General features: G+C 66.0%; 5 protein-coding genes across 7 annotated transcripts; 4 read left to right on the top strand and 1 right to left on the bottom strand.

Moving 5' to 3' along the window:
- Positions 1 to 5,931, bottom strand: FBXW5 (F-box and WD repeat domain containing 5). Of its 2 annotated transcripts, none has more exons than XM_044440153.1 (8): positions 5,438 to 5,931; positions 4,494 to 4,651; positions 3,886 to 4,063; positions 3,455 to 3,519; positions 2,888 to 3,371; positions 2,488 to 2,635; positions 1,570 to 1,779; positions 1 to 1,057 (listed from the first exon to the last, which is right to left on the bottom strand). In XM_044440153.1, exons 1-8 carry the CDS (start codon positions 5,637 to 5,639, stop codon positions 811 to 813), a joined length of 1,692 nt encoding a protein of 563 aa, XP_044296088.1. In that variant the 5' UTR covers positions 5,640 to 5,931; the 3' UTR covers positions 1 to 810. The 2 variants fall into 2 exon arrangements, with proteins under 2 accessions (XP_044296088.1, XP_044296087.1); XM_044440152.1 differs by having other exon boundaries at positions 3,455 to 3,603; positions 5,438 to 5,930.
- A 1,475-nt stretch (positions 5,932 to 7,406) lies between these two features.
- C8G (complement C8 gamma chain) lies at positions 7,407 to 10,943 on the top strand. 2 transcript variants are annotated; one of them, XM_044440045.1, is made up of 7 exons: positions 7,407 to 7,726; positions 8,367 to 8,518; positions 8,981 to 9,051; positions 9,603 to 9,704; positions 9,986 to 10,087; positions 10,318 to 10,356; positions 10,819 to 10,943. In XM_044440045.1, the coding sequence occupies exons 1-7, from the start codon at positions 7,586 to 7,588 to the stop codon at positions 10,842 to 10,844; spliced, it is 633 nt and encodes a 210-aa protein (XP_044295980.1). In that variant the 5' UTR covers positions 7,407 to 7,585; the 3' UTR covers positions 10,845 to 10,943. The 2 variants fall into 2 exon arrangements, with proteins under 2 accessions (XP_044295980.1, XP_044295981.1); XM_044440046.1 differs by having other exon boundaries at positions 7,411 to 7,726; positions 9,606 to 9,704.
- A 2,738-nt stretch (positions 10,944 to 13,681) lies between these two features.
- On the top strand, positions 13,682 to 16,658 carry LOC123028199 (lipocalin-like). The gene is made up of 7 exons (XM_044439746.1): positions 13,682 to 13,762; positions 14,349 to 14,521; positions 14,663 to 14,739; positions 15,208 to 15,321; positions 15,740 to 15,841; positions 16,167 to 16,192; positions 16,586 to 16,658. The coding sequence occupies exons 1-6, from the start codon at positions 13,682 to 13,684 to the stop codon at positions 16,190 to 16,192; spliced, it is 573 nt and encodes a 190-aa protein (XP_044295681.1). The 3' UTR covers positions 16,586 to 16,658.
- Positions 16,659 to 18,179: 1,521 nt separating this feature from the next.
- LCN15 (lipocalin 15) lies at positions 18,180 to 21,324 on the top strand. Its single transcript, XM_044439745.1, has 7 exons — positions 18,180 to 18,275; positions 19,029 to 19,168; positions 19,626 to 19,696; positions 19,979 to 20,092; positions 20,411 to 20,512; positions 20,903 to 20,924; positions 21,238 to 21,324. Exons 1-7 carry the CDS (start codon positions 18,180 to 18,182, stop codon positions 21,242 to 21,244), a joined length of 552 nt encoding a protein of 183 aa, XP_044295680.1. The 3' UTR covers positions 21,245 to 21,324.
- A 1,372-nt stretch (positions 21,325 to 22,696) lies between these two features.
- On the top strand, positions 22,697 to 26,391 carry LCN6 (lipocalin 6). The gene is made up of 6 exons (XM_044439744.1): positions 22,697 to 22,786; positions 23,950 to 24,089; positions 24,508 to 24,578; positions 24,895 to 25,005; positions 25,607 to 25,708; positions 26,348 to 26,391. Exons 1-6 carry the CDS (start codon positions 22,697 to 22,699, stop codon positions 26,389 to 26,391), a joined length of 558 nt encoding a protein of 185 aa, XP_044295679.1.
- Positions 26,392 to 26,715: the final 324 nt, after the last annotated feature.

The raw sequence follows: 26,715 nt of genomic DNA, 5'->3' as shown, positions 1-26,715 counted from the left end.
TCGTGCTTGGAGAAGCTTTAATGCGGCCGGGTGGCGCTGAGCAAGCCCTGTGCGTTGCAGGAAGCTCCCGCCCCCTGCGCTCTCGGGAGCAAGTCCACAGCATGCAACGGTGAATCTGGGTGCTTTCGTCCTTGGAGGGCTGGGAGGAGGTGGCTGCTTTCCATATGGAGGTCTCGGGCACCAGCGTCTGGGCCTCCCCACACCTGCCCTCCTGCCCCTCTTGCGCTACCAGCTGCTGAAAAGCGGCCGCTGAGGGGGTGGCCAGAAGGCAGCCCTCCCAGTGGGGAGCCAGGAAGGGGCTCAGCCCGGCTTGGGCCCCCCTCCGGCCCGGCTCTGTTTTATCCTGAGGTTTCCGGGCCGGAGCACAGCCAGGAGCCCTCGCTCGGCTTCGCGCCGCAGTGGCGTCCTCCGCTCCAAAAGGCAGTGGTGGTGCTCTCAGCCCGGCAGCGCAGCAGGGCCAGGTGTGGGTGTGCGTGGCTGGCTGCTGTCGGAGCAGCATGAAGCTTTGCTCTGAGAGCCACTCCCTGGGCCGGGCCGCTTGCCGTGAGGCACCAGGCGGCTCCTCGGCACGGCTGCCCTGGCCCGCTGGAGACGCTGCTGGGAGCCGGCCTGCGCGAGCCGAGCGGTGAGCGTCGTGCGAAGGCAGGCCGGGCCTCCTCGCCAGCCCTCGGCTCTCCCGATGGGTCTCGGCCCTCGCCGGAGGCGGCGGAGCCCCATGTTGGCAGCTGGCGAGCGCTGGGCCACCGCCGGAGACGCACCTGCGGGCCGAGGCAGCTGGGGCGAGGGAGAGGCCCTCCGGGGTGAGCGGGCTCACAGCATCTGGTTCGTGGCCCAGGAGAGGAGGGGCCGTCGCGGCCTGGGCCGCTCGGCCTGCAGGATCCGGGCCATGCGGGGCGAGCGCCACACTTTGATGGTGCTGTCAGCGCCGGCGGTCAGCAGCAGTTCCTGTTCCACGGGGCTGAAGGCCACCGAGTGGACCACATCGTCGTGCCGCAGCTTGGCCACGCAGATGTCGTAGTGCCGGTCCCAGATGTAGCTGTGGTGATCCTCGGCCCCGCTGCGCAGGAGGCGAGAGACAGGCACGGTCAAAAGGCGGCCGCACGGGGGCCTTTTCACGGAGGAGCAGTGCTGCATTCAGCCCAGCCCGGCAGTTACAAACTCATCAGCCTGCTAGTCCTCAGCGCAGAAGTGACCGGCAGCGATAGCCAAAACGATGTTGAATTACGGGGCAAGAAAATTTGGCAACTCAGAATTAATCCTACAGGTCTCTGTTTACTGCTCACATACACATGCCTAGTTCCCCCATTCGCTTGGAGAGCTGCATTTCTGGGCTGAGAGGGCAGCGCTGTGGGTTTCTGAAAAAGGGGGCCATGCCCCCGCTGTGCGTGTTTGGGGAACGCCGTTTGAGGGAGCTCCTCCCTTCCCGCCAGGCGTGCATGCCCCCTTCAGCAGCTGGCTAGGCATGCAGGGAGGGGGAAGGCGAACGCCCCCCTCGCCTGGAGGGAAGGGAAGCGCCGTCATCCCAGACCGTGGGGCACCTCTGCCTTCTGCACGCGCCCAGGAGCTCACCTGGCCACGAAATCTTTGCTGACGTCCAGGAATATGAAGCCCTCGTCGGGGGGCGCGTGGGCCCGGTGAGCCCGCAGCACCCGCTTCGCTTCCGTCATGGTCTTCAGGTCCAGCACGTGGAGGTCGACCTCGCGGGCAGCTGGGGGCGGCCGCAAAGGGTCGGAAACGACGCAGCCGGGGGGCCAGGCGCGGCTGTTCACGTACAGGTACCTGGGGAGGGCGGGTAGGTGGCGGCGGTGGGCTTGCCTGGGGAGAGCCAGGCCCGGCACGGGCCTTGCGTTCAGGAGGCCCAGCTCGCCCCCCGTCCCCGCGTGTCCAGCTGCAGAGCCCCCCCCCCCGAGGCCCTGTGCCCAGCAGCCCTTGGAATGGGCCGGGGATTTGCAAGGCTTGGGTCGCCCTCCACATGGGCCTCCTGCCCGGCACAAATTCCTGCCAAATTCTGCTTCTAACGGGCAGTCCCGGTTTATGTGCAGATCGTCGCCAGCCATTTCCGTTCGCTCTGTTTTTCTAGCAAGGGAAAGCCCAGGAAACCTCCGGCGGCAGCTCCGCGGGGGCAGGTGGGCAGAGAGGGAGGGTCCTTGCCAGCGCTACCACCTGGGAACGCTGCAGCGGGTGATGCTGCCAGGCGCCCTGGTCTGTGGGAGAGCCGCTGCTTTGCCACAGAGCATCCCGGGTCAATCCCCGCACCTCTCCGGAAACCCTGGAGAGCTGCCGGTCAGTGTCCAGCAGCTCTGGTGAGGCGGCAGGCAGGCAGGCAAGGCCAGGGCTGTTCCTGACATCGCTGGCGTTCTGCCCCGGGGTCTCAGCAGAGCCTCACAATGGCCCCACTCCGAGTTAGGCTGCCGGTCTAACTTTCCCAGGTGCTTCCTACACAAGAGGCGGTGCCGGGGGATCGCTGGGCCGCTGCGGAGTGCCCACCTGTGGTCGGGGGAGAGGCCCATGCCAATGATGCACCCATGGAAGTCAATGACGTGGTCCAGGGAATCGAAGAACCTATCCGAATTCCTCTCCTCCTCAAGGACGGGGCCAGTGGTGGTCATCTGGTGAGGCAGGATCTGCTTAATCCCTGCAGGAGGATGTGGGGGGGGGGGGGAGAAGGCGGAGCTGAGCAGAGGAGCCTCCGGCCGTCTTGGGACCCCCGGGGATTGGCCCACGCGGCCCTCCAGCACCGCATCCTGCTCCCGGGAGCCCCCGAGGCAAGGCCTCCTTCCCAGAGTCCGGCTGCCCCGGGCCTCATGGGTTCTGCCCCGCTCCGCCGCACTGCCCCTTGAGAGCCGCCTCTGCCCCCATCCCAGGGGCGGGCCCCAAGGCCGCTCACCGATCTGGTGGGGCAGGTAGGTGAGGCAGCCGGTGGTGAAGATCAAGTACTTCTTGTCGCTGCCCGCCCCGGAGAGCAGGTCGGGCTGCGGGGGCCGCGTCCTGGTCTTCGCCAGCAGCCGGGCCACCTTCGTCTCCAGCTCCAGCTCCGTCGCGCCGGGCTGCGCGGGCCCCTCCAGCGTGTCCGTTGGGAGGTGGCCCAGCCCGCCTCCGGCCCCTGCCCACAGGGAGTCCTCGGGGCCCGGCTGCCGGGCCACCCGCTGCGGGCGCCCCTCCTCCTCCTCGTCCTCGCTGTCGCTGCCGAGGTCGACGACCCTGCAGGGGGCGGCCGCCTCGCCCTGCGGGGGCTCCTTGTGCCCGGGCGGGGGGCCAGGGGGGCCGTAGCGGCCGCAATCCACCACCATCGCGGCCCGGATGGTGCTCGCGTTCAGGTTCTGGATCTTGAACAGCCTCTTGACCACGTTCATGTTCTCGGACTCAATCCCCTGCGAGCAGAGAGGCAGGGGGTGAGGAGGCCGAGGCCGGGACACCCCCCGCCACTGCAGCCACCTCCCCCACCCCCGGGCACCTGGAAGGCGTTGCTCAGCCACAGCACGGAGCAGGAGGTGAGGTAGCCGATGCGGTGCAGGTTGCCTGAGATCAGGTGGGTCTCGTTGAGCCAGCAGCCGAACACCTCGGCGGGCTTGTTGTGCACCCGCGAGAGGAGCTGGAAGTCCTCTGGAAGGAGGAGGGGAGAGGCTGCAGGCTGCCCACCCACCCACCGGGGGCCCCCCACACACCTGGCCGCCGGCCTGAGCCGCAGGGCCGCAGCAGCGCGCGAGGAGGCTGGTCCCCGCGTGCCGGAAGAGCCCCGAGTCCGCCCACGCTTGCGCGGAAGCAGCGCCCGCTGGGTCAGGCCGAGGGGCCGGCCGGTGTGGGGCCCTCTTCCCGCGGTGCCCGGCCACGGGACGGATTCTGGCCGGGCATCCGGGAGCCCCGAATCGCGAGGCCGTTTTTTACCCAAGCTGATGACTGCGATCTCGCCGGACGAGGAGGAGGAGTGCGGCCCCGCGAAGACCCCCGAGACGAGCAGCAGCGAGTCGTCTGCGTTGAACTCCGAAAATTGCGTGTAGCTCCAGTTGAACTCCTTCAGGCTGGCGCTGTGCAGCAAGGAGGGCTGCAGGTCGTTGCGCCACACCTGGGCGGGAGCAAGGCGGTTTTCAGGCCCTTTAATTCAGACGCCCCCCTGTCTTAGTAGAGGGTCGTGGGGGGGAGATTTCCGCAGCCGCAGATCAAGTGTGGCGGGGTGGAAAGTCTGCACTGTGCAGGACTGGCTGCAATATTTCATCTCGTGCTCTTTCTGCTTTAGGACACAAGTTCCTATCCCTCATGGTTGTGGAGGCAGGTTTGAAACGGGGGGGCAGTGCCTGCTGAAATGCTGAAAGCCCACAGAGGATTCTGGGTTGCTGTATCCGCCGCGCCAGTCCTTGCGCTGTTCTTTCCCTTCCCGTCCTAGCCCACCCGGACCGCTCTTGGGGCCCCAAGACCACAAACTCCCCCCAGGCAACGGGGCCCGTGGTCCAGGCCGCCTGCACCAGCCACCTGCCCCGTGGGGCCGCCCCCCTCACCTTGATGGTGCAGTCCTTGGAGCAGGAGGCGAACAGGCAGCCGTCGTGGGAGAAGCTCAGGTGCACGACCTGGTCGCTGTGCTCCGTCAGAGTCTCCGCCTCGACGCAGGGGATGGTGTCGAACAGCCGCTGGAACTCCCCGTACCAGGAGGAGGCAGCTGGGGCGGGAGAGGGGGCCGCTCACGCAAGCGCCGGCTGCCCACTGGGAGGCTGCCCTCCTGGCACGGACACCCCCCTGCCCCCCCCCGGGGCTCATTTCGCCCCGGAAGAGCTTCGCAGAGAACCAAAAGAAGCAAGAGCGGACTGACGCGGCTTCTGAGGGAAACAAGGAGACATCAAGGGGATGCTCCAGCCATGGGGGAAAATGCACCGGAGCCGCCGGAAGGGCCTGGAATGTTGTCAGAAGCCACACAAACGTAATAATGGTGAAGACGACAATCAGGAGGGGAGATGAAGGGAAACAGCAGGGCAGACCCTGGTCCCAGGCCTGAGCCGTTGCGGAGGGCCTGGCGCGCTTCTCTGAGGGCCCCTGCCGCCGCTCGAGGACTGCCCCGGAAAAGGACCCTCTCCAGCAACGACCTGCCAACTCCAGAGGGGTGTGTGGGGGAACCTGGGGGCTTCCAGAGCAGGTCTTGACAGATGGGGCACGCCATGTGGGATTTCCTGGCTCCTCCTCAAGAGCAAACCAACCGCCCGCACCCTGCCGAGCCCAGCCGTCCGGCCCCGAAGAAGCCCCACCGAGGAGACGGAGGGCCCCGCTTGGGAGACGGAGGAGGCGCCGCACCACCTCTTCTCCGGGCACCGTCACCCCCAGAACCCGGCTCCCAGCAGAAGTGCCTGCCCTTCCTGGTGAGCGAGCAAGGCTGCCGCGGGCGTCCCCCTGCAGCCGGAGCCCGGCGGGGCCCAGAGCCCCCCGCCCCTGGAGAGAGGAGAGGCAGGCCCACCTGGGTGCCGCGGGACGTCCCGAGCGACCCGGTAGTACTTGTAGAAGAGCTCTCTCCAGAGGACCTCGTCTTGGGCCACTGCGTGCCACTGCCGGCAGGCCAGCCCCGCAGAGAGGACGTCCGCGTAGTCCAAGTGCAGGAAGATCTCGATGAGGACGCTGTCGGGGAGCCGAGGCGGGGGGCGCCGTCCAGGTCTCATCATCCTGCAGTTGCCCGGGTCCCTGGAAGGCCAGAGGGGGAGACAGGTGAGGCTCTAGCCTGCCCTTCCCCTGGGCCTCGGGTGGCACAGCATTCCTGCGAGGTGAGCCACTTTCGTTATCTATTTTATTTTATTTTACTTTATCGACGTGTGTATAGGCCGCCTACGCTTGCTGAGGCCCCTAGGCAGCCTGGAACGGCATAAAAGCACATTCGGCCAGCCACGGACGGGCGGCTGTGGGGGCACCGAGCCCAAGCCAAGTGCCCTGACCATTGCACCTGCTGGCCCTTGCCTCCCCCCGCAGGGGATGCGCTCCCCTGTCCCTCCCTCCACCTCTTCCCCCATAGAGCCTCCCCGGCCCCCTCCTGTGCCTCTGGCTCCTGCAGAGCCCTCTCCTTCCCCCGCAAGGCCCCCCACCCCCGTGCCCCCCTCTCCCCTGCTGCGGGCCCTGCCCTCTCCCGTGCCGCCCTGGCCTGCCCCGCTGTTCACCCGGACGTGTGTCCCCCAAGCCCCCACCGCTGGCCCTCCCCATCCAAGCACCGCTGTCCCCCGTCACCCCCTTCCCTTCCCTTCCTTCCCCACCGGCTGCCCGCCCGCCCGGCCGCCGCGCCTCCGTCACTTCCCCTCGCTCGCCTCGCTTCCGCCGTCCCGCCTGCGCTGCCTCGCGCAGATCAGCTGCTCCCAGCCCCCGGGGGGGGGGGGGCGGCCCGGCCCGGCCCCTCGCCGCCAGCTCCGGCCGAGGGAGCCTGAGCTCGAGTGTTGGTGCAGCGTTCCACCCGCAAGGAGCCGACGCGCTCTTTTGCTCGCAACGGTTTGCAACAAGACTAAAACCCCCAGTGCAAGCAGACAATGTACCCGGCTGGACACACACCCCAAGTCCTTCCAAGCCATCGCAGTGAAGTACATGGACAAATATAAACAAGCAGCAGCCAGCAACAGTATAAAATGCAGGATACAGTGACACAACACTGTTGCCCTGTTTGACAATTACAATGCAGGGAAAACAAGGTTTTAGCCTGGCACTGAGAAGCAGTGTTTTAGCCGGCCCCGGGCACACCCCTCTGGGGAGCCGATCCCGCTGCTGGGGGCCACGGTGGCTCCTGGAGAGGGGCCTCCGTGGAAGATGCTCAGGTCTGGGTGGGCACGCACAGGGGGAAACGTTCCTCCAGGCATTCAGGCCTTAACCCATTTTGGGCTTCATATGTCAAAGGGAGCGCTTTAAACTTCCATCGGTAACGAGTGCAGATGATAAAGGGCTGGCATTTTAGGGCGAGCAGTCCTGCCCTGAACCAGCTGAAGTATCTGGACCATATCAAGGCCAGCCCCAGCAGGCACATGCTGCAGTTGTCCAGATGTGGGGTTGCCAGGGCACGGGCGCGGGCTGCTCGGTTCTGCCTGCCCAGGTGCTCCTGGCCACGGATCCCACTGGCACTCCAGACGGCTCTGGGTCCAGCAGCACACCCAAACCCCCTCCAGGACAGGACGGGTCTGACCCACCTGGGCAGAGGACTCGCCTGTCGACCACACCTCTGTCTTACCTGGGTCACGCTTCCACCTGCTGCCCTCATCCTTTCCATCGCCCGCTGCGTGGATCGCTGCATGGAGCCCGCAGAGGTCGGAAGGCGCCTGCCGGGGCCTCGCAGCCCCGATCCGGGGGGGCCACCGGCGTGCACAGGGCTGGCTCATCCCCCTCGCGGCCGCATTGCAAGGACAGAAGGCAGAAGCAAAGCTCGGCCCAAACAGCGCATCCAAGGGCACAGCGGCTGGGAAAGGGCAGCCGGAGTTTTGTGTGTGCTTTGGGCCTGGGTCCCTCCTGGGATTGTGTGCCGGTCACAACTTCTGAAGTGACCTGGGACCTGCTTCTGTGACGCTGACCTTCAGCCCGGTCCAAAGGTTCGCTGGGCTGATTCATCGCTGGCCCTGGGTCTGCCAGCCACTGCCCTTCAGCCATGGCGCCCAGCGCATTCCTCCTGCCGCTGCTGCTGCTGCTGCTGGCTTCTCCTGCCGGCACCCGGCGCCCCAGGAAGCGGCCGCCTCCGGAGAACCCCATCGACAAGATCAGGGCCCAGGAGAACTTCGACGCTGCCCAGGTGAGGCACCCGGGGGCAGCCGGAGGGGCGCGTGTCCCAGTGCGCAGGGAAAGCGAGATCGCTGGTCTCGACGCCCCAGGAGGGCTGGATGTGGGGGGGGGGGGGGGGCGCTGAGGCATGTAAAGGCACACAAGGAGGGCCAGTGGCTTGTGTGGAATGGCCATTCCCGGTGCCTGTGGGCCTGTTCGGAGTTGCGTGTTGGGGTAGCTGTTTTTAAGTGGTGTTTACGTTGCCGTATTTTGGGGAATTTCCCTGGCGTTTTACTGCATCCTTTTATGGACTGCAAACGCTTGGGCTTTGGGATGATCTAAAAATGGAATGAACGGACATGTGGAAGGGCTGGATCTGGAATCAGCGGACGCCCCGGCCCTTGTCCCACTGTCCCCACGCTGGCTTTGCCGGTCACCCCAGCGCCTTGCCATCTGGCGGGAGAGTGTGGCCACCGGCTTGCCTCAGGTGTTCGAAGAATGGCACCTGGAGGACTTGGGAAGGGTGTCCCTTCCTCCCCTCAACAGCTGCTCGAGCGCCTTCCGAGCCGGGACCCTCCTCTGTGGGCCGCCTTGGGATTCCGCAGGCCGCCTTCCTGGTTGCTCTTGGGACTGGCTGGGCTTGCGAAGCGACAGCCTCTCTTCCCCGCCAGTTTGCAGGCAAATGGTTCCTGGTCAGCGTGGCTGCCCGGTGCGCCCACCTGAGCGAGAACAGCGACAACCTCGAAGCCACAAACATCGTGGTCTCCGTGCCCAGCACCCGGGCCCTTCCCGCGGGCTTGCTGGTGGACACCTTCCGCCCACTGTGAGTATGGCCGAGGCGGGTGCTGCTCAGCCCTGGTCTTGTGCGTGGGGGGGGGGAGCACCCCGGTGGCTCTCGGAGCTCAATAAAGCTTGATCAAAGCTGTAACGGATTAACAAGACAAACAAGGAAACAAAAAATCTCCCCCCCCCCCCGCTGTTTGGGTCTATCCCCTTGGACTTTGTCTGTGTCAACACTAGCTGCATTTTTAAGGATCTTTTTTCTATTTTGAGTTCCTACAATATAAAGCCACCTGTCCGATTGATAGATCGGATACCTGTAAATGGTAGCAGCTAGACGGGCACTTCAACAGCAGCAGAGTGGATGCCCTCGGATGTGTCGGCCCGCAGTTGCTGGCGCCCCGCTGGTGGGCTGGTGGAGGCTGCTCTTGGCAGTGCCCTCTGCAGGGTGGCCCCGGCCGGCCCCCCCGTCTTCAGCGCTGCGCCTCTTTCTCCGCCTCCGCAGGGACGGCCACTGCTGGAACATCAAGCAAATGTACTTCCCCACCAAGACTCCGGGCCGGTTCCAGCTGAAAGGTACCCCCTGGGACATGGGGGGGGGGCTCTTCCGAAAGGGGGGGCACCCTCAGCTGCCCTCTTGCAGGGCCCCTGTTGGAGGCTATGCCAGATCCGGGGGCAATGCTGAGCTTTCCTGCAGGCGTATTATTTGCTGGTCCATCGCTCTGTAATCCATGCAGCAACAGCAGAAAGCAGACCGGTGTTGCCGTCCCTGCATGGAGGGGCCCGGGTTGCCCTGGGCTGGGCCAGGGCACCTCTTGAGCTGTGTGGGGAGGTTGGCTGGCCTCGGGCTGGTGGGCCTGCCAGGGCTTCCTCTCCTGCAGCCCTGAGATCCGCCTTCCGGTGCACGTTGTGAAGGACATTTCAGAACAAAAGGAGATTTGCTAGGAACGTCCCATCCTCCTGCCCACGGGGTCTGTTCCTGGCCACCCACAGTTTCCTGCATTTGAGCACCATCATTTAGGGAGGGTGGGGTAAATTGGTGGGTGCCTTGGCCGCGGTGCCGGGGCAGGGGGGGCACAGCTCCTCTGGGCCAACAGCGGGCTCCCCCGGTCCCTGTGCTTCCCCGGCAGGCCGCAGGAAGCTGGTCGACGTGGTGGTGCAGACGGACTACAGCAGCTATGCCATCCTGTACTACCAGAAGGACCGCAAGATCTCGGCAAAGCTTTATGGTGGGAACGCTTGATGCACGGGGCCCAGGGCCGAGCGATGCGGCTGCAGGGCTGCCTGTGAGCCAGGCGTGGCTGGAGGAGGGCGGGGGGTGCCTTCTGTCCTGGCCAGAAAGGCGGTGGCGGCAGCCTCTGGGCAAACGCGGCTCTGCCGGGTGGTTATTTCTGATCACACCCCAGCCAAGGGCAGAGCGGTCTCTGCCCTCCAAGGAGCTGCCGAGGGTGGAGGTTTTGGAAAGCGGGCCAGCAGCGAGGGCAGTGCCTCTCCGTGTCGTCTCTGGCAGGGCGAGCCGTCCGGGTCAGCGACGCTGTCATGGCCACCTTCGAGCAGCGCGTGGCCGCCGTGGGCATGAATGAGGACTCGATCTTCTACTTCCCCGTCTACGGTGAGCTGTGGATGCCGCCGGTGCCTGCAAGGCACGTGGGGCACACGCACGCCTTGCCGGAGCCCCCGCTTGGCGTGCCAAGGCGCCCGACTCAGCCCCCGCGCCTCCAGGTCCAAGGATCGGGGAAGGAGCCAGAGTCTCTCAGGTGGCTCAGGCGGGAACTGAGCGGCCCCCTGGCAGCACGAGGGAGACCCTTTCCTGATTCACCCTGTTTTGCTCCCACCCTGCAGGCTTCTGTGACTCGGCCGACCAGTTCCACTTGCTGGATGGTGAGTTCATGCCTGTGCATCGCTCTTCCAGCTCCACTGGCCGCGGAAACAGGGCTATGTGCGCAGTTTGCTCTTTTGGGCAAATTGAGTGGCTGTTTTGCAGCGGTGCAAACGGGCTCTCCGTGGCTCAGGAGAGTCCACAGCCAGACAGTCCTGGCCCTCCAGGTTGCAGCTTGTTTTCCTTTTGGCGGAGGCTGGCACGACGGAGCAGTCTTTCGAAAGCACGCACAATTGAACTGCTCGCCCTTATGATGGTGGGAGTAGGTCTGAAGGCACGCAGAGTCCTAGGGAGCGCTGAGGGCGCTGCTCTCTCCTCTTTGCTCGCTGCTCATGAACATGATTAGGAAAAGCAGGCGGGAAGCCTCACCGAAAGCAGCTGCTGAAAGGCCGCCACGGGCTGCAGAGCCGGCCTGGCGGGGAGACAGGCCGTGCGGCTCCCCAACCTCCCTTTCCTCTGTGCAGACACCAAGTATACCGGGAGGATGTGAAGAGGCCCGTGCGGGATGGCGCACCCTCTGCCCCGTCTGGCCCTTCCTCACGCGGACACCCAAGACCTGCCGGCCTCACCAATAAAGTGGATTCAAGAAGTGTTCAAATGCTTGAGAGAGAGAGAGAGAAAAGTTGGTGTGGGTTGCCGTGCCGCACAAGATGGTTGGTTTCCATCTTACGTACCAGCGGCCTTCTGCCTGTGATGCGTCAGGTTGATGGGAGTTGTAGTCCGACACAGTGGTAGAGCACTAGTCTGGAGGAGGATGGTGTGGCCACCCTGGACCGGAACAGAACCTGGGACGGCTTGCAAAGCTTAGGGGGCCAGCAAAAGCTGCCCTCGGCTCAGCAGGCCCCATCTGGCAGGGCTTCTCAAGGCCCAGGAAGGGGCAGGTGACGCTTTGGGGGGGCCTGGTGGGAAGAGAGGATCTGAGCCGCACTGCCAAGCGCGAGTTAGCTTTGCGGGGGGCAGATGCATCCGGGGGGGCCCGTGTTTGGACTTGCACTGGCCTGGCCACTTTGCAAGACGCACAATCAGATTCTAGCTGGCGGCCAAAATCGTGCTTTGCAGCCAAAATGCAATGAACCCCCGAGGCGGAGGGCACCCCACTCAGCGGTCCTGAAACGGAGGCTCCAGACGGGGTAGGGAGATGCAGAACGGACTTCCCACCTGCTCTGCCTTTCCGATCGCACTCGGCTTCCTTTCCGCAGTCCACCATTCCCCAACCTGGTGCCCTCTGCACCTCCCCTCGCTCGCTCCCAGGCACTGGGGTTCTCAGGAAGGCCTCCTCTCCACAGGGCTTTGGAAATGGGAGAGGGAAGAAAGGAATGCGCCCCTCCCCGCCCGCACAGCTTTCACCCGCTGCAGGGAAGTCAGGTGCTCCCGCCGCCCCTTGCTTCGGGGCTGGAATGTTCCGGAGCACCGGGGCTTGTGCTGAGCTGGCAGCTTTGTGGGTCTGTGCTGAGCCTCCCCTGCAGAGTGTGCGTGTTAGCAAAGCCTCATTTATTTGCTCATCCCCGCTCGGTCTGTTTGCACATGTTTGTTTACCCCACGGAACCGCGGGCCTTGCACTGTCGGGGGCTTTGCGCCGAGCCTCAGCGTGTCCAACAGGGAAGCCCCTAACCGGGAAAGAATCACCAGTCTCTTCCAATCATAGCAGCTTCCAGAGATGCATCTTTTGAAGCTGCACCTGTTGAACTGTGCATCTGTCGGGGAATTTTTCCTCACTACCACCTCTTAGTAGGCTGAGAGGCAGCCATTCTCGGCCGCTGGGGGGTGCTTGGAAGCTGTAGGGTTGCTTTCCTGTCTAACTATGCACCGGGCCGTTTCCTGGCGGGCTGGGCATGCGTGCAGATCAGGATGCGCAGGGAGGCGCACCTTTCGGGCGGGGGCAAACTCGGGCATTTGCATGGGCTGATGTTATCCTTTCTGCGGAGAGAAAGGCAGCGAGGAACTCTGCTCCAAGGAAGCCCCCAGTGCGAAAGGGGCTGGAAGACAAGCTCTCCTCCTGCCAGAAGACGAGAGCCCTGAAGGGCATGGAGGTGCTCGGTGGGGATAAAACTGGATCGACCTGAACTCTGGGCTGACAGCAATGGAATGGGATTCGATTAGGACGCGTGCCAAGCCCCCACGGAGGGAAGGCAACTCCAAAGCGGCGCTGCAAGATGGGGCACGTGTGCCGGTTGGATGAGATCGGGGATTCTTTCCCACAATTCCAAAGGGCCATAAAAGCCCACTGGTTCTTCAAAGCCAAGCTGTAAAGTGCCAACCCCTGAAGGCAGAAAGGGTTGGGTTGGCCCTCGCTGTTAACCCCCAAAGCTGTTTGTCACCAGCTGCCAGTTACGGCTTCTTGCAAAGAAAGATGTGGAGCATTTGCAAGTAGAAGTTCCCAGACATCACTTCTGGGGAAGGGTGAAGCTGCGCCTGTTGAGCTTCTGCCTGTCACATTGTACTGGACAAGGACTCTCTGCTATTGTGCAAAGTGTTTCTGGGACAGCCTGGGCACCGCAGGCTCCAATGCACGGCGGAAGACCTGCTCACGGGGCTGCCAGCGTGGCTCTCCTGGAAGGGTCGGCCCAGGCCACCGTGGCCAGCGCCTGCCCTTCCCAGTTTAACGCCACTGCACCATTCCAGGCCCAGTCCGAAGGGGCCAGACACTCCATTAAGGCCCCTCCGACATGCTTTGCCCAGAGAGGCAGGCAGGCCCCCCAAGGCTGGCTGGCTGCGCCGTCTCCCGGTGCTGGCGAAGAGGGGCAGGGCCCTCGCAGGGCTGCTTGTGGGCCACGGAGCCCCGATGGGGCTGAGCTGGCAGCGCCGGTCCTTCGCTCGGGCTCCTACCGAGCCCCCTTGTGCCCGATGCTCCCCCTCTGCGCGAGGCCATGGTGGGGACGCGGTGCGAGCCTCCGAGCGGCTCCTCCTCCGGCAGAACCCCTTTCTCGGCTGCTCACAGATCAGCCTGTGGGGGGGCCAGCGCGGGTCTTGGCACAGGGCAGGCGGTTTGGAAGAGGCAGCCCCCTGCACGCTGCCACCGCTGGCTCACCGCCCTGTCCCCCCGGGCCGCGGCTGGAATGCCATGTTCGCGGGGGCTGGAACGTTCCAGTGCTCCAGGCCACGGCGGAGCGGTCATCTGACGGGGGGAGGCATCCCCGCTGCCCTGGCCCCGCTGCACGCACTGCCTGTCTTGCGTAATCGGCCTCGGCGGGGGGGAGAGGGCTGAGCAGTGCTCCCCCCGTGGGGATAAATAGCTGCCCGGCCGGGTCCCAGCCCCACACGCGCCCCGTTCCAGGCAGGTCGCGCACAGGGCCGCCCGCAGCCGAGCCGAGCCGCGCCGCGTCCGACATGAAGGGGCTCCTCTGCATCTTCCTGGCTCTGGCCCTCGGCGGCCTGGTCCGGCCCCAGTCGGACTTCCAGCTGGAACAGGTAACCGGGCGGGCGTCCCTCCCGCGGCCCTGCGTCCCGGCGTCCCGGCGTCGCTGCTCGCCGGCGGCGTCGTGGCGGAAAGTGCAGCCCCGCGGAGCCCAGAGCAGGCGCGCCCCCGCCGCGTTTCCGCACGCCCCGTGCGCCGTTTCCTCCGCCGGGCCTTTTGCGCGAGCGGCTCCGCTCGCCACCCGCCTGCCCTCGAGGGGGCTGCGGAGGGAGGGGAGGTGGGGGAGACCCCCCTGGCGGCGGCCGCAGGACCTTGGGGTGCTCCGGGGCCATTTTCCAGCCGCCTTCCCAAGCCGAGGAAGCTCCCAATCGCACGCGAAGGCGTCCACCTGGCGAGCGGGGAGGGGAGGGGAGCCGCTGGGAGCAGCAGGCACGCACCGCCGGCACGGAGACCCCCCCCCCGCCCCCTGTTTCGGGCAGGCTCTGCTGTGGTTTCCCTGGCGGGGTGCCCAGCTCTGCCTAAATCCCTCCAGCGAGGGAGACCCCCCCACCTGCCGCCAGGAAGCCTCACCTGCAGCACAAGCCACCCTCGCCCTGCCCTTGGAGCCACAGGGTCCCCCCCCGTGCCCCCCCCCCCCAGCCAGGCCGCTGCAGCCCCGTCTTGTTCACGCAGTTCTCAGGGGGATGGTACAGCATCGGCTTGGCCTCGGATGCTCCCTGGTTCCAGGAGAAGAAGGCCGTGATGAAGATGAGCACCGTGGTGGTGGCCCCCACCGGAGACGGGAATCTGGAGGTCACCTACACCTACCCCAGGTAGGGCGACCAGACCAATGGGCCTCTGGCTCCCAACCCCACCTGGCTTCCCACAGCCAGCTTGCCTGAGGCCGGCCCGCCCCGGTGTGGGGCAGAGCGGCCCCCTGGCGCATCCCTGGCTCAGCCCTCTGTGTCCGGCAGGCAGGACCAGTGCGAGACCCGGAAGAGCTCTTTCCTCCGGACGGAGCAGCCCGGCCTCTTCAGCTACACCAGCCCACGTGAGCGAGCGCCGCCAGCCACACTGGGCCGGCTGGGGGCACGGCGGGCCTTGTGGCCGGGCCGGGAGCCGCGGGCTCAGCAGGCAGGCGTGCCGCTTGCCCTATCCCCCCCCCCCGCCCTCCCTCACCCTGCCCCACGGAGCACAGCGCCAGCCAGTTGTCGGAGCCGGCGATGCTGGGCCGAGGCAGCTGGCTGAGCTTCGTCGTCCCGGGCAGGGCCCTCGGTGAGGCACGAGGTTGGGAGCTCGGCCCCCGCCAGCCCTGCTGACCGGCCGCCCGCCTCTTTCGCCCCCCCCCCCCCCCCCGACCCTGCGCTGTTCGCATCCACGGCACCGTGGAGACGGCACTGGCTGGGCTTCGGGGGCCGTGGGTGCTCGTCCCCGCTTGGCACGGCGCTCCCTGGGCCCCCTTGGCCCAGCCGTGGGGGTGCTGTGGGGCCGGCGAGCGTCACACCCGCTCCCATTCCAGGATCAGGAAGCGTCCACACCGTGCAGGTGCTGGACATCAACCGCCATGAGTACGCACTGCTGCTGGCCAAGACCGCCAAGGGCGCAGGGACTTCCACCATGGTGACTCTGTACGGTACGCGTGCCCCCTGCCGCCCCCTTTCTCCCCAGCGGCCCCGCCCTGCCCAGCCACGGCTGTGCCCCACATGTGTGTGGAGGGGGCAAGGGACCTCACTAGGCTGTGGCCTGGCAGAAATGCCCTGCACGGCTTCTGCCAGAGGCCAGGGCAAAGGGGGTGGTGCTGCCGTGTGCTCTTCCGCTGCACCTGTGCAGTGGCCGCCTGCTCGGCCCGCAGAGCTCCCGCAGTCCTGCCGAAATGGCTCGGGCATCTCGCTGCCTGGGGAAATGTGTGAACGGGAAGCAGGGGGTGCCGTGTGGTCTTGCCGGTGGGGGCACACCGTCCTGCTGGGCCCAGTGGCTTGGGCGTACTGGGCCCCCGCCCTCCCGGCTTGCCCACTGGGGCCTCCTTCAATGGCCGCCTCGTCCGGCTGCAGGGAGGAGCCGGCAGCTGAGGCCTGAGCTGCAGGAGAAGTTCCGGCAGGCAGCCTTGGCGGAGGGTCTCGCCCCGGAGGACGTCCTGATCCTGCCCCAGACAGGTATGAGCCGGGGTGGAGCTCTTGGGGGGCGGGGGGGGCAAGGCGAGGTGGGTGGGTGGCAGTGTGGCCCCCAAGGGGAACGGTGCTCCTTCTGGCACGGGCCCCAGGCCGATGCCCCTCTGGCCCGTGATTGCTGCGCGCCCCTTTGGGCCTCGTGCCCGGGAGGGGGCACTTTTGCCGAGCAGCCTCAGCCGGGCTCTCCTGGCAGAGCTCTCGGGGAGCTCGTCCCACAGCTGGGATCCCGGGGGCCGGGTCCCCCTAGCGCCCCCCCCCCAGGTGCCCCAGCGCCTCTCCTGACCCTCGCCTGTGTCTTCTCTCCGGGCAGATCAGTGCATGCCAGAGTCGGTGTAGGTGAGTCAGCTGGCAGGGCGGCGGTCCAGCCCCTTCGGACTCCTGTGCGTAGTGGGCAGAGGGTCCCACAGCCACTGACGGCCAGGAGTGCGCACTGCCGGTCCCATCATCCCCAGGGAATGCAGCACATCTGGGAGGGACCAGGGTGGGCCGGTGCCCCCGCTGCCCCTTTCGAAGCCCCTCAAGCCAAGGGCCCCGCGGTGGCCGTGGGCTCCGTGCTCCCTGTGGGCTCCGCGGAGCAGGCAGCTGCCTTGCAGGGCCCCCGGCTGGGGGGGGGGGCAGGGGGCCGCTTGGGAAGGGCTCGGCTGCGTCGGGGGCGGCTGTGGGGAACACATCTGCGCAGGGCCCTTTACCGGCGCTCCCGCCTCCCCCTCCCTGGCTCTCCTTTCCGAGGTCCCGCGCCGCAGCCCGGGTCGCATCTCGAGATGGAAGAAGGACGCTCGGCACCTTGGTCTGCCACCCTGAATTTCCCCGCAGTCGCAGTAGCGAGCCCTCCCGAGAAGCCTTGTGCGTCTTCCTCTCCCAATAGTGTGGCAAGGCCTCCCCTGAGTTAAAATAAAATTGTAAGCCGGAGAAGGGGTGCCGCCGCCTCCGTTCGTGTGCGGGGATGGGCCGGCATGTCTGCTGGGGGACCTCTGCTTGGAGGCGGCCCCTCCTTGCCCGCGTGTGCCTCCCGCCCCGGCATCGCCCCCTTTCCTCCCCTCCTCCTCCAGCTCTCAAGTTTCCCTCCGCAACAACCCCCCTGCGAGGCGGGTTAGGCCGAGCATCTATCTCTGGCCCAGTCGCCCTGCTGGTTCCACGGGCAGGCAGGGGCCAGAACCGGGTCGCCCGAGGCCTGGCCCTGCGCTCATTGCTCCCGCGCCACCCTGGCCCTCTGCGTCGACGACGCGCGGCATCTCTCAGCCCAAGGGCCGGATTCTGCTTCTTGGGGGGGGGGGGCACATTTTCAGTGGAGGGGGCCCTTGGCTCTTTGCAGCAGGCATGGCACCCCAGCCCACTCCGCGCTTCCGTGGCAGCGCTGGGAAGTGATCCACTGTTTGCTTTGTGCTCCTGAGAGAGGGCCTTGTTCGCCCCGCTGGGATTTGGAGAGGGTTAGGAGGGGATTTAGATAACCGCGGATCAGCTTGCCATCCGCCTCCTTCCTGGCTGTGGGGGGGGGGCAGATGTCCCTCCCTGGCATCAGGGAGCACCTCCTGGCACAGGCCCCAGCGATGCCCCCCCCCGACTCATGTACGGCTGCCCCCGAGCCCTCCTTGTGGCCCAGCCCAACCCACCCACGGTCCCACCAGGACTGCCCGCTGCCCCCACCGGGCCCCCACCTCGCCCGCCGGCACAGGCCTCACCCTCCCCTCCCTTGGGGAGCGTGGCTCCCTCTCCGAACAAGCAACATGTGGGGCAGCCCCACCTGCCGTTGGTACGAGCCAGGAAAGGGGACCTTGCCTCCCCCATGTTCCCCCCCCCCCGCCGCTGCCCCTTTGCAAGGCCCAAGGCGGAAGGACTCCCAGGGCCTGTGGGTCGGCTGCTGAGGGAAAGGGGGCAACCCGCTGCCCTCCAGCTGCTTCTGCACTCCAGCTCCCATGGGCCTCGGCCAGTGGGGATGGTGGATTTTAGCCAGCGCCATCTGGCAGGAGGCAGGCTGGCTGCTCCTGCACTGCCAGTCCGGAAGCACCCGAGGCCTTGGGGGCGTTTTGGGCCCTGCAGATCTTGCTCCGCCCCCCCCCCTCGCCTGGCCTGTTTTCTTCCGTGGGTGGGCCAGGGTCTGCTATCCAGGCACAGACCAGCGCTTAGCTTATCGCTGGCTCCGGGATACCTGACACCGCCGGCCCAGATAGCAGGTCGCACCTGTCCAAAAGGTTGCATAAGCCCTGGGCGCCCGCCCACGCCGCGCCCGAGCAGAGCGATATAAGGCCGGTGCCTCCGCAGTCGCAGCACCTTCCTCTGCCCCACTGGTTCTGTCCGGCACGCACGGATCGGGGCCAGCGCGAGAATGAGGGCCGGCCCGCTCAGCCTCCTGGTGCTCCTGCTCTGCCTGTCCTGCGCCCAGGCCGACGTGGCGGTGCAGCCGGGCTTCGATGTGGAGAAGGTACGGCGCGGGGGGCTGTGGGAGAAGCAGGCCCCGCTCTGTGGGAGACGCGTCGTCTCCCTGGCTGGAGAGCTGGGCAAGGGCTCCCCACAGCCTTCCCCCTCTTGGTGCCCTCCTGGGCGTAGGACTGCAACTCCCATCGTCCCCAGGGAATGCTGGGATGATAGCCCAGCACATGGTGGGGGGCACCAGTTGGGGAAGGCTCTGTGGCTGCTGCTGCTACAGCCTCCAGCTGGCTTTCTGGAGGTGTCCGGCTGCCCCCCGGCGGCAGGCTCTACCCGGGTGGCGTGACTGCCCATGGGGCTGGATGGTGCGGCCACATGGTCTTGGGTTCCCCTGCGAGGATTTTCAAAGTCCCCCCCCCCCACCCGAGCCTCCAGAGTTACAGGAGCATGAGAACTCTGTTTATGCGCAAGGAACTTGCCTCGCTCCAAGCAAACGCCGCAGGTCACCTGCTCGCATTTCTCACTTGCATCTAAAAGGCGCCATTCCCTCTGGCCCTGGGTTTCACCCTAGAATGAGTGGGGTGAGCGGGGGGGGGGTGTGTCTCTCTCTGGAGGAGCATGCCCCTTTCCAGCTCCGAAAAAAATCCACTGGGAAGCGAGGAGAAGGAGTCGAAATGAGCGCCAGGGGGGGAAAGAGCGAAAGCTGTGCCTCGAACGGGCACGCCTGCGGACGCTGACGAGGGGCGCCTTCTCGGGGGGCAGCGGGGCCGCCCTGCGCCCTTCGCCCCCTGGAGCCGGACCTCTCTAGTTCTCAGGGACGTGGCACGTCGTGGCGGCCGTGTCCAACTGCTCCACCTTCCAGAGCATGAGGGGGGTCATGAAGACGTCGGTGGCCAAGGTGACAGCCCTGCCCGACGGAGATATGAGCATCCTGACCGGCTTCCCCGTGTGAGTCCCTGCCCCGCCGTGGGGCAGCCCAGCAGAGACGGGTGCTCTCACAATGCGGGGGGAGGACAACTGGCGGGGAGGAAGGCCCCCTTCTGAGACATGCCCCCCTTCCATGCAAGGTCAGGGCCAGGGCACGTGGCGGGACGGGCTGCGTGGTGCGTGGCACCGTTGGGGGGCCACTTGGAGGGGTCCGAGGCAAGCCGGCAGACGCCCATGCAGACTCTGCCCGCGGATTTTAGCCGAAAGCACCGCCGGCCTTTTCAAAAGGCCGGGAAACGAACGGTGGTCCGGTGGATGGGGCAGGGGGCGTGCCAGCACCACAGAAGCTCAGGATGAAACACGGCATGAATATGCTGCCCAGTGGCCCTGGAACAACGGCCCCCGCGGCTCAAGGCCCTTCCTCTGTGGTCCAGAGCTGCTCCCTCCCTCTTCTTCCTCTCCATGATGCCTTTCCCAGGTCTGAGGAATGCCGGACGGTGAAGATGCACTTTAAGAAGACGGAGCAGCCCGGGCATTTCACCAGCGACGGTAAGCATGGAAAGTGCGCACAAAACGCGCGAAAGCGCAACTCGTTGCCCTGGGTGCCTCCGGCAGCGGGGAGCAAGGGCTGAAAAACTCCAAAGGGCAGAGTGTCCTGAAGCATGCACAGAGGGCCTCTTCAAGGCACCACTCACCGCAGCCGGGGGCCCAGCCAGGCGCTCGCTCAGGGGCAGGCCCGCACGGCTCCACGGCCAGAGATGGAGGGCGGGCCGCGGGCCTTGGGGCTGCAGCTCCGGGCCAGACTGATGGGCTTCGCCCGCTTCCCCGCAGAAAAGGGCGCCAGGCAAGACCTGCGGGTGCTGGCCACGGACTACGCCAGCTTCGCCTTCGTCTATGTCTGCAAGGAAGCCGCGGGGGAGCGCAGCCTCACCGTCCAGCTCTACGGTGGGTGCCGAGGAACGGAGGGGGGCCCCGCGGCCTGCCGGCCCTGACCTACAGCCGGCGGAGGAAGCAGGACCTTGGAGAGCTCCCCTGCCGCTCTGGCGCCGGGAGGGGGGCTGGGGTCCAGCGGGGAGCAGACACGGTGGCCTGGGGGCTCGGGCATGTGGCCGGCCCTGGCCCGGTCTGGGGCTGAGCCCCAGTGGCAGGGCTGGCCACCTGGTCCTGCCCCCAGGAAAGTCCTGCACTCTCACGAAAGGCCCGGGCCGGCGGGCCACACCGCAGAGGCGTGACAGGGCCCTTCCTCCCCTTCCGTCGGTACAGCCAGGCACCCCGGCGTGGTCGAAGCGGTCATGGGCGACTTCCGGGAACACTTCCGCAGGGTGGGGCTGACCGATGACCTGATGGCCGTCCTGCCCCGATCCGGTGAGTGCGCGCGCCAGGCTGGCCTCCCTTCCCTTTCCAACTCTCCGGGCCCGGCAGGGGTCGCCACGGGCCCCCCTGCACTGCCCCCCAAACTGTCCCGAGCCAGCGCGAGAGCGTGCCCGGCCCCGCGGGGGCCACCGACGTGACGCTGCCCAAAGGAAGGGCGGCCAGGAGGGGGCGCACTGGGACTGGAGCGCGGGCAGCCGCCCCGGTCTCAGGGGCCCGGCAGGGGCTCCCCCGGCACGGCCGCTTCTCCGCGCTGTGGGCACAGCCGAGGGGGGCAGCGGCTGCAGCTCGAGCGGAGAGGCCAAGGCGAGCCGGGGCCCCCCACCCGTGCCACTGCGCCCCCTTCCCGGGCTCCGTCGCTCACGCCTCTCTCTTGCCTTGCAGACGTCTGCCTCCAGCACCTGAGGTGAGTGGCCAGGAACGGGGCCTGCCCTCCTCGCCACGCGGGGCTGGGCACCGGCCTCCCCCGACGGATCGGGACCGTGCGGGGTCAGAGCGGGCTTGGCCTCGGCATGTTGTCAGGGCTCCGTCCCCGAAGGGGGCTCACACACTGTGCGCCTGCTGTCCAAATCTTCTCCCCGCAACAACGACCCTGCAGGGTAGGCTGGGCTGAGAGCCTGTGGCTGGCCTGAAGCCGGACCCGGCCTAAGGGGCAGGACCACAGGGGACACCTCAGATACGAGGGCACCTGCCCACAGTGTCCTACTCTTGTGTTGCAGTGGCTGATGGGATCCCAGTCTCCAGCAGCCAGACCTCGCGCTCGCCCCGCAGCAGGAGCTTCTCCGAGCAAGAACGCGGGGCTGCCCGCCGCTTTCGCCCCTCACCGCGCGAGTCGGTCTCCTGCGGCCACACGAGCCCCAGGCCACGTCTGCCCCACTGCGCACCCCCCTCCCCTGAATAAACCGCGCTCACAAACACAAACGCCGCCTCGGGCTTCTCTGGGTAGCCGTCGCAGGGCGATTTTGGGCATTTTGGACAGATTTTGCAGGCGTTCCCCAGACCCCCCCTTCCAGGGGTCCGGCAGAAGCGCCGATGCACCGCAGGTATCAGGGGACCCCTCCGAGCCAACACTGTGAATTTGGAAGTATTCGGCCAACCTGCCCTTTGCAGACCCTTTCGGGGCCGTGACCTGCGGGTCAGCAGCGCGGCCCAATTTTGGGCATTTTGGACAGGTTTTCCTGGCCCTCCCCAGATGCCACTTCCAGGCCTCCAGCAAAAGTCCTGGCGCTCCTGCGGTGCCAGGGCCCCCCGTGACGAGACGCTCTGGATTTGGAAGCCGTCTGTCCCCCTGCCCGTTCTGGCCCCTTCAGACGTCAGGCCAGACGCCGTGCTGGGTTTGGAACCGCTGGCTGCGCGCCTGCTTTTCTGCCCAGGAGCACGAGCAGAGTTTTCCCCTCGGAACGAAGCCAGGCTCGCCTCCACATGGGGTGCCCCGAATCCTCTTCTCGGAGCCCCTCGTCTTCTCCCAGGGAGGCAGGGCAGCCTCAGACGGAAGGAAGGCGGGAGAGGCGGGGGGAGACCTGGCCCCCAGCAGCCGGCCCGGGCCTAGAAGCCTCGCGCTGTGCAGAGCATGCGTGGCAACTGGGGGGAACTGGGCGAAGCACTGGGCGATCTGGGACAGACCGGGTGAGCAGGCTGATGCGAACTGTTGTGCCGCTTCGGGGGGGGGCACAACTGCAGAGCTGCTCCCGCGCCCACTCCCGGCTTCCAGGAGGGAGCAGAGGCGGCACCTCCATCGCCCTGCCGGAGCCTGGCTGGGACCCGGCCCTCCGCCGCGCGTCCCTGGGGCGCCCAGGGCGGAGGGCAGCGGCTGCCGGGGCTTGTCGGTGCCTCCGGGGGGAGCCTCCCCACTGCCCCCCCGGCTCCTCGGAGCAGCGCTTCCTCCAGCTGGCCTCCAGCCACATGTCCACGTCGCCTGTGCCAAGCGGCTCTTCCCGCGGGGCCTCCCCCTCCCCACGGGCCGGCCGGGCCACGTGCTCCTGCCAGCCGCTGCCACGTGGTCCGTGCCCTCACCCCCCCGGCCGCTGGGGGAGAGCGGAGGCGGGTGCAAGGAGACCTGCAGGGGGGGGGGGCAGGCCCCGCACCCTATAAAGCCGGGCTGCCCCGGCACGGGCCCCACCCTCTGCCTCTCAGCGCCAGCGTAGCCTCTGCCTGGGAACGAGGGAGTGGCCACGGGAGATGAAGGTCTGCTTGGTCGCGCTGGGCATCGCCCTGCTCTGCACCGGCTCTGCCGTGGTGTACGACGCAGAGCGCTGCCCCCCGGAAAAGGTAACGACCCCAGGCTGGTGGGCCAGGAGGGGCAGGGCTTCTCCGAGGTGCTCTGGACACCCCCTGCCCTTTGGAGAGCCCCCAAGGATTTGGCTCCCCTTTGGAAGGGCTCCAGCATGAGGTCACGGTGAAGCACATTTGCACAGCGGAAATGGAAAAGGGCAAGCATCGCTCGGGTGGTCCCAGGTGTATCTACCCAGGAGTGACTCCGAGCCAGCGTTTCTGCTTGCACAGGGGGCACCCCGGAGGGGCTGTGCCGCCCCATATGCTGCAGCGAGGGGTCTCCCAGCCACTCCCAAAATCCCCCGCTGTTCCGGGGAGAATCCCTCCCTGCTGGCCCACTAAGCCCAGGTTGTTCTCTTCCCTGGCTCTTTTGAGGATGGGGGTGAAGCGCATCGCTTGGCTGTTGGATGCAAATGCTTCACAGCGATGGACCATCAAGGCGCGATTTATCCTGTGAAACCACTTCTCCCAAGGTTGCAGTACCCATAAAATGCATACAAAGTTGGAATATTTCTGAAAATAATACTGAGAAAGTGTTAGAGTGGAGAAAATGGATTGCAGAAATGTGTACTGGGGGAAGGGGGCAAGCAAAAGAGGAGGGAGGCATCCCAACTTTTTTCTTCATGTCATCCTCGCTTTGTCTGCACAAATTGGAAATCCAGGCCAGAATGCCTCTCTGAGCCTACCAATTAATCCACAGGAAGGGCGACTCGGTTTGCGTGACTGGTAAGGGCAAATTAAGGACTGGGCTAAAGCTAGGAGCCCACTGCCCTTAATACCTCTGGGAAGACATTGCGATCACGTCTGGCACCGTGCAGGACTTGAACAATTCAAACTATTTCCTTTGGTTAAAAAGCAGCTTCAGGAGGTTCTCTCCCATCGTCTTTAGAAATATTAGAATGTTAGGCTTGCCCCAGAAGGCTGTTTTTTGAGCCCACGCTGCGTCCACCTGGGACGGATGCTTACTGAGCTCAGGGAGCCGAAAAAGCACCTTTTGGGGGCACCTCGACTCGAGCTGAGGTGGGAGCCCCGGCGGAGGGGCTGCCCGCACAAGCCCAGGGTGGGACCCCTCTCCTGGGGGAGCTTGGATGGCTTTTCGCTGGGCTCTCCCATGCTTCTGGAAGGGCTCCTCTGGCAGGCCAAACGTCTTCTGCCTCCAGCTTCTAGGGGGCTGGTACCTGCTCGCCTTCGCAAGCAACTGCTCGTGGATGATGAGCCATCTGGAAGACATGGAAATGGTGTTGGCTACCTTCAGCATAACTGAGGAAGGGACCTTCCGAATTTCGACCAACGTCCCCACGTAAGCTCCTCTGCCGGGGCCCTCTGTTCTGTTTGCCGCGGCCATTCCTGAGAGGCAGAACGTGGCAGGCCGTGACCGTGGAGGAGGGTTGCCCAGTCGCTCGCTAGAGGAGAGCTGCTTTGGCTGTGAGCACCACCTCGGTGTCTCCCACAGCGGCTTGGCCGCGGCCCGTCCCCCAGGGATGGGGGCGGCGGTCCAGCCCTCGTGCATTTCCTGCGCCTGAAACAGGAGAGCGGAGCCCAGCACGGGGCACAGTGCAGGGGGTCCTTTATCCTCGGCCCGGGAATGGAATGGCGGCATCATCGTCCCCCCCAGGGCAAATTTGGATGCTGACACGGCCCCGTTGCCCTTGGAAGCAAAGCGGCCTGGTGCGCGTCTCCCCGTGGCTCAGGACACCTCTTCTTGCCTTCTCTTGCAGGCCATTTGGATGCCAGAACGTGGAGATAGACTTCGAGAGGCGGGAAGATGGGGCGCTCGTCGGCTCATCCGGTCCGTGCGGGGGAAGCGGTGGCTCTCTGGAAGCTTGTTGTGGGGCGCCACTCTTGTCCCCACTGCAATCTGCTTTCAAAAGAGGGGTGTATGCCCCCGAGGTGCTTAGGGCACCGATTTTGGCAGGGGGAGGTTTTCAAATGGCCCCATAATGGTTTTGCAGCCCCAAGTCATGGTTTTTAAAAGTTGTGGGGCTTTTGCGACATCAAGGAAGAGCGGCTTTCTTGTGGGGCTACATCTCGCTCTTCTCCCAGCCTGCCCCACAGCGCAAGACATCGGTCCAGCCATTAACGGGCACTTCTGTCCTTTCCCGCAGCCTGGGGCGAGCAGACGGTGGACCTGGCGAGGTCGGACTGCAAGAGCTACATGATCAGCGTCATCAGGAATGAGCTGGACGGGAGCAGCACCATGGCCGTGACGCTCTACGGTGCGTGGCCAGCCAGCTCCCGGCCGTCCCCTGGAGGGGAGAAGTGGCTGGGGCAGCGCCAGCTCGTTTGCCCGCCGCAGCCGCTTTCGGCCCCTTTCGGTCAAGGGGGTGGCAGTCCAGCGCAAGGACGCTTGGTGGAGTTGCCGGGAGCTGCCCCCCCCCCCTTGCACTTTCAAAAGCACAGGCCGCTCTCTGCCAAAAGCCCGCTCTTCTCAACATTCACCCAGTAGAGCATTGCCAGGGAAGAAAGAGTCTCTGAGCATGTGACTTCGAGGACCCTCCTTCGAAATGATGCAGCTCCCTGTCCCTCTGGGAGAGCCCTTCTGGAGCAGGCCAGCCCCCGGGCAGTGCGCCCCCTCTAGTTGGACGGCCTTCTCTCCTGTCCCCGTGACCTGTGCCAGGCCCTCTGGCCCCCGGGTTGCTGGCCCGCGCCCCTTCCTGGCAGCTGCAGGCCATGGCTGTGCTCCAGGTTTGCCCGAACCCCCAGGGAAAGCGGCCCTGTGATGCGCCCAGTGCCCCGTGGCACGACGTGAGTCCTGCCCCGAGCGGGGAACATGGAGGGCCGAGGACTCAAGGCTCGCCCCTGCTCTCGTTGGCGCAGGCAGGACTCCGTACATGACCCCAGAGACCGAGCAGATGTTCATGAAGCTTGCCAAGGAGCTGGGCATGAGCGACGAGCAGATCCAGAAGATGGCCCCAGAACGTAAGAACGGGACGCGTTCAACAGCGGGGCTCCCAGCAGAGCAGCCCCGGGGTTCCCTGTGCAACGACCCGGGGCATCAGCCAGGGCGCCTTGGGTGCCATCTCTGCAGAAGAGTCCAGTGGCTCCCGGAAGTGCAGGGCCCCCCCGCTGCCAGCTGCGGCCGGGTGCCTCTCCTCCGGGAACCCATCCGGAGGCCCTGCCCGCCACCCTCCGTGTCCCAAACGTGGCACAGGTGGGCCTCCATGGGAGGAAGACACGGTCGTTCGGGGCCACAGGCTCGGCTTGGGGATGGTCTGCTGGGGAAAGGCGGGCGCCGCAGGGAAGGCGGCATCGCGGGGGTCCCGAGAGGCTGTCCGGGAGACAGGCACAGGCGTAATTTCGGGGAGGGGGGGAACATGCACGCCAGCAGGTGAGCAACAGGGGCCTCTCCCTCTCCCGGCTTTGCCCCCCCCCCGTCCTCAGCCTCTCAGATACAATCATTCCCCCTTCCCCATATTTTGTTTTCACAGCGGCCTGCATAAAAAAAGAATAGGTGAGTGTCTACAGCATGGGGGGGGGAGGGTTGTAATTTGACGCTCAGGCGAAGTGAGCATGTGCAGAACGCCCCCCACTCCCTCTCACGCACCTTCTGCCTTGCAGGTGATGAAACCAGAAGCGAAGAGCCGCTCAGACATCGCCACTGATGCTTGGAGGCCTCCCTGTCTGCTCCGTGCCCTTGGGGGGCTGGAAGATGCCTCACGCTCTTAATAAATAGATTCAGACCCTGCAGCTCCAGTTCTTGTGTGTCTGGGGAGGGGGGGAGCCCTGGCTCGGCAGCCGGCCCCACGGCGGGCTGAAACGTCCCCCTTCCTCAGAGGATGCACCCGCCGGGATCAGGCAGCAGAGTCACACGTGGGCTGTCTGCGCTCAAAGAGCGGTGCCAACTCTGCGCCCGAGTGACGGCTGGGAGCGAGTCCAAGGACAACCCGGCAAAGGGCGGTCCTGGGAGATGGCAGCCTCCGGCTTCC

This window comes from Varanus komodoensis, unplaced genomic scaffold (assembly GCF_004798865.1).
Source record: "Varanus komodoensis strain SLA01 unplaced genomic scaffold, ASM479886v1 scaffold36, whole genome shotgun sequence".
NCBI lineage: Eukaryota > Metazoa > Chordata > Lepidosauria > Squamata > Varanidae > Varanus > Varanus komodoensis.
This window is presented reverse-complemented; position numbering and strand designations above follow the sequence as displayed.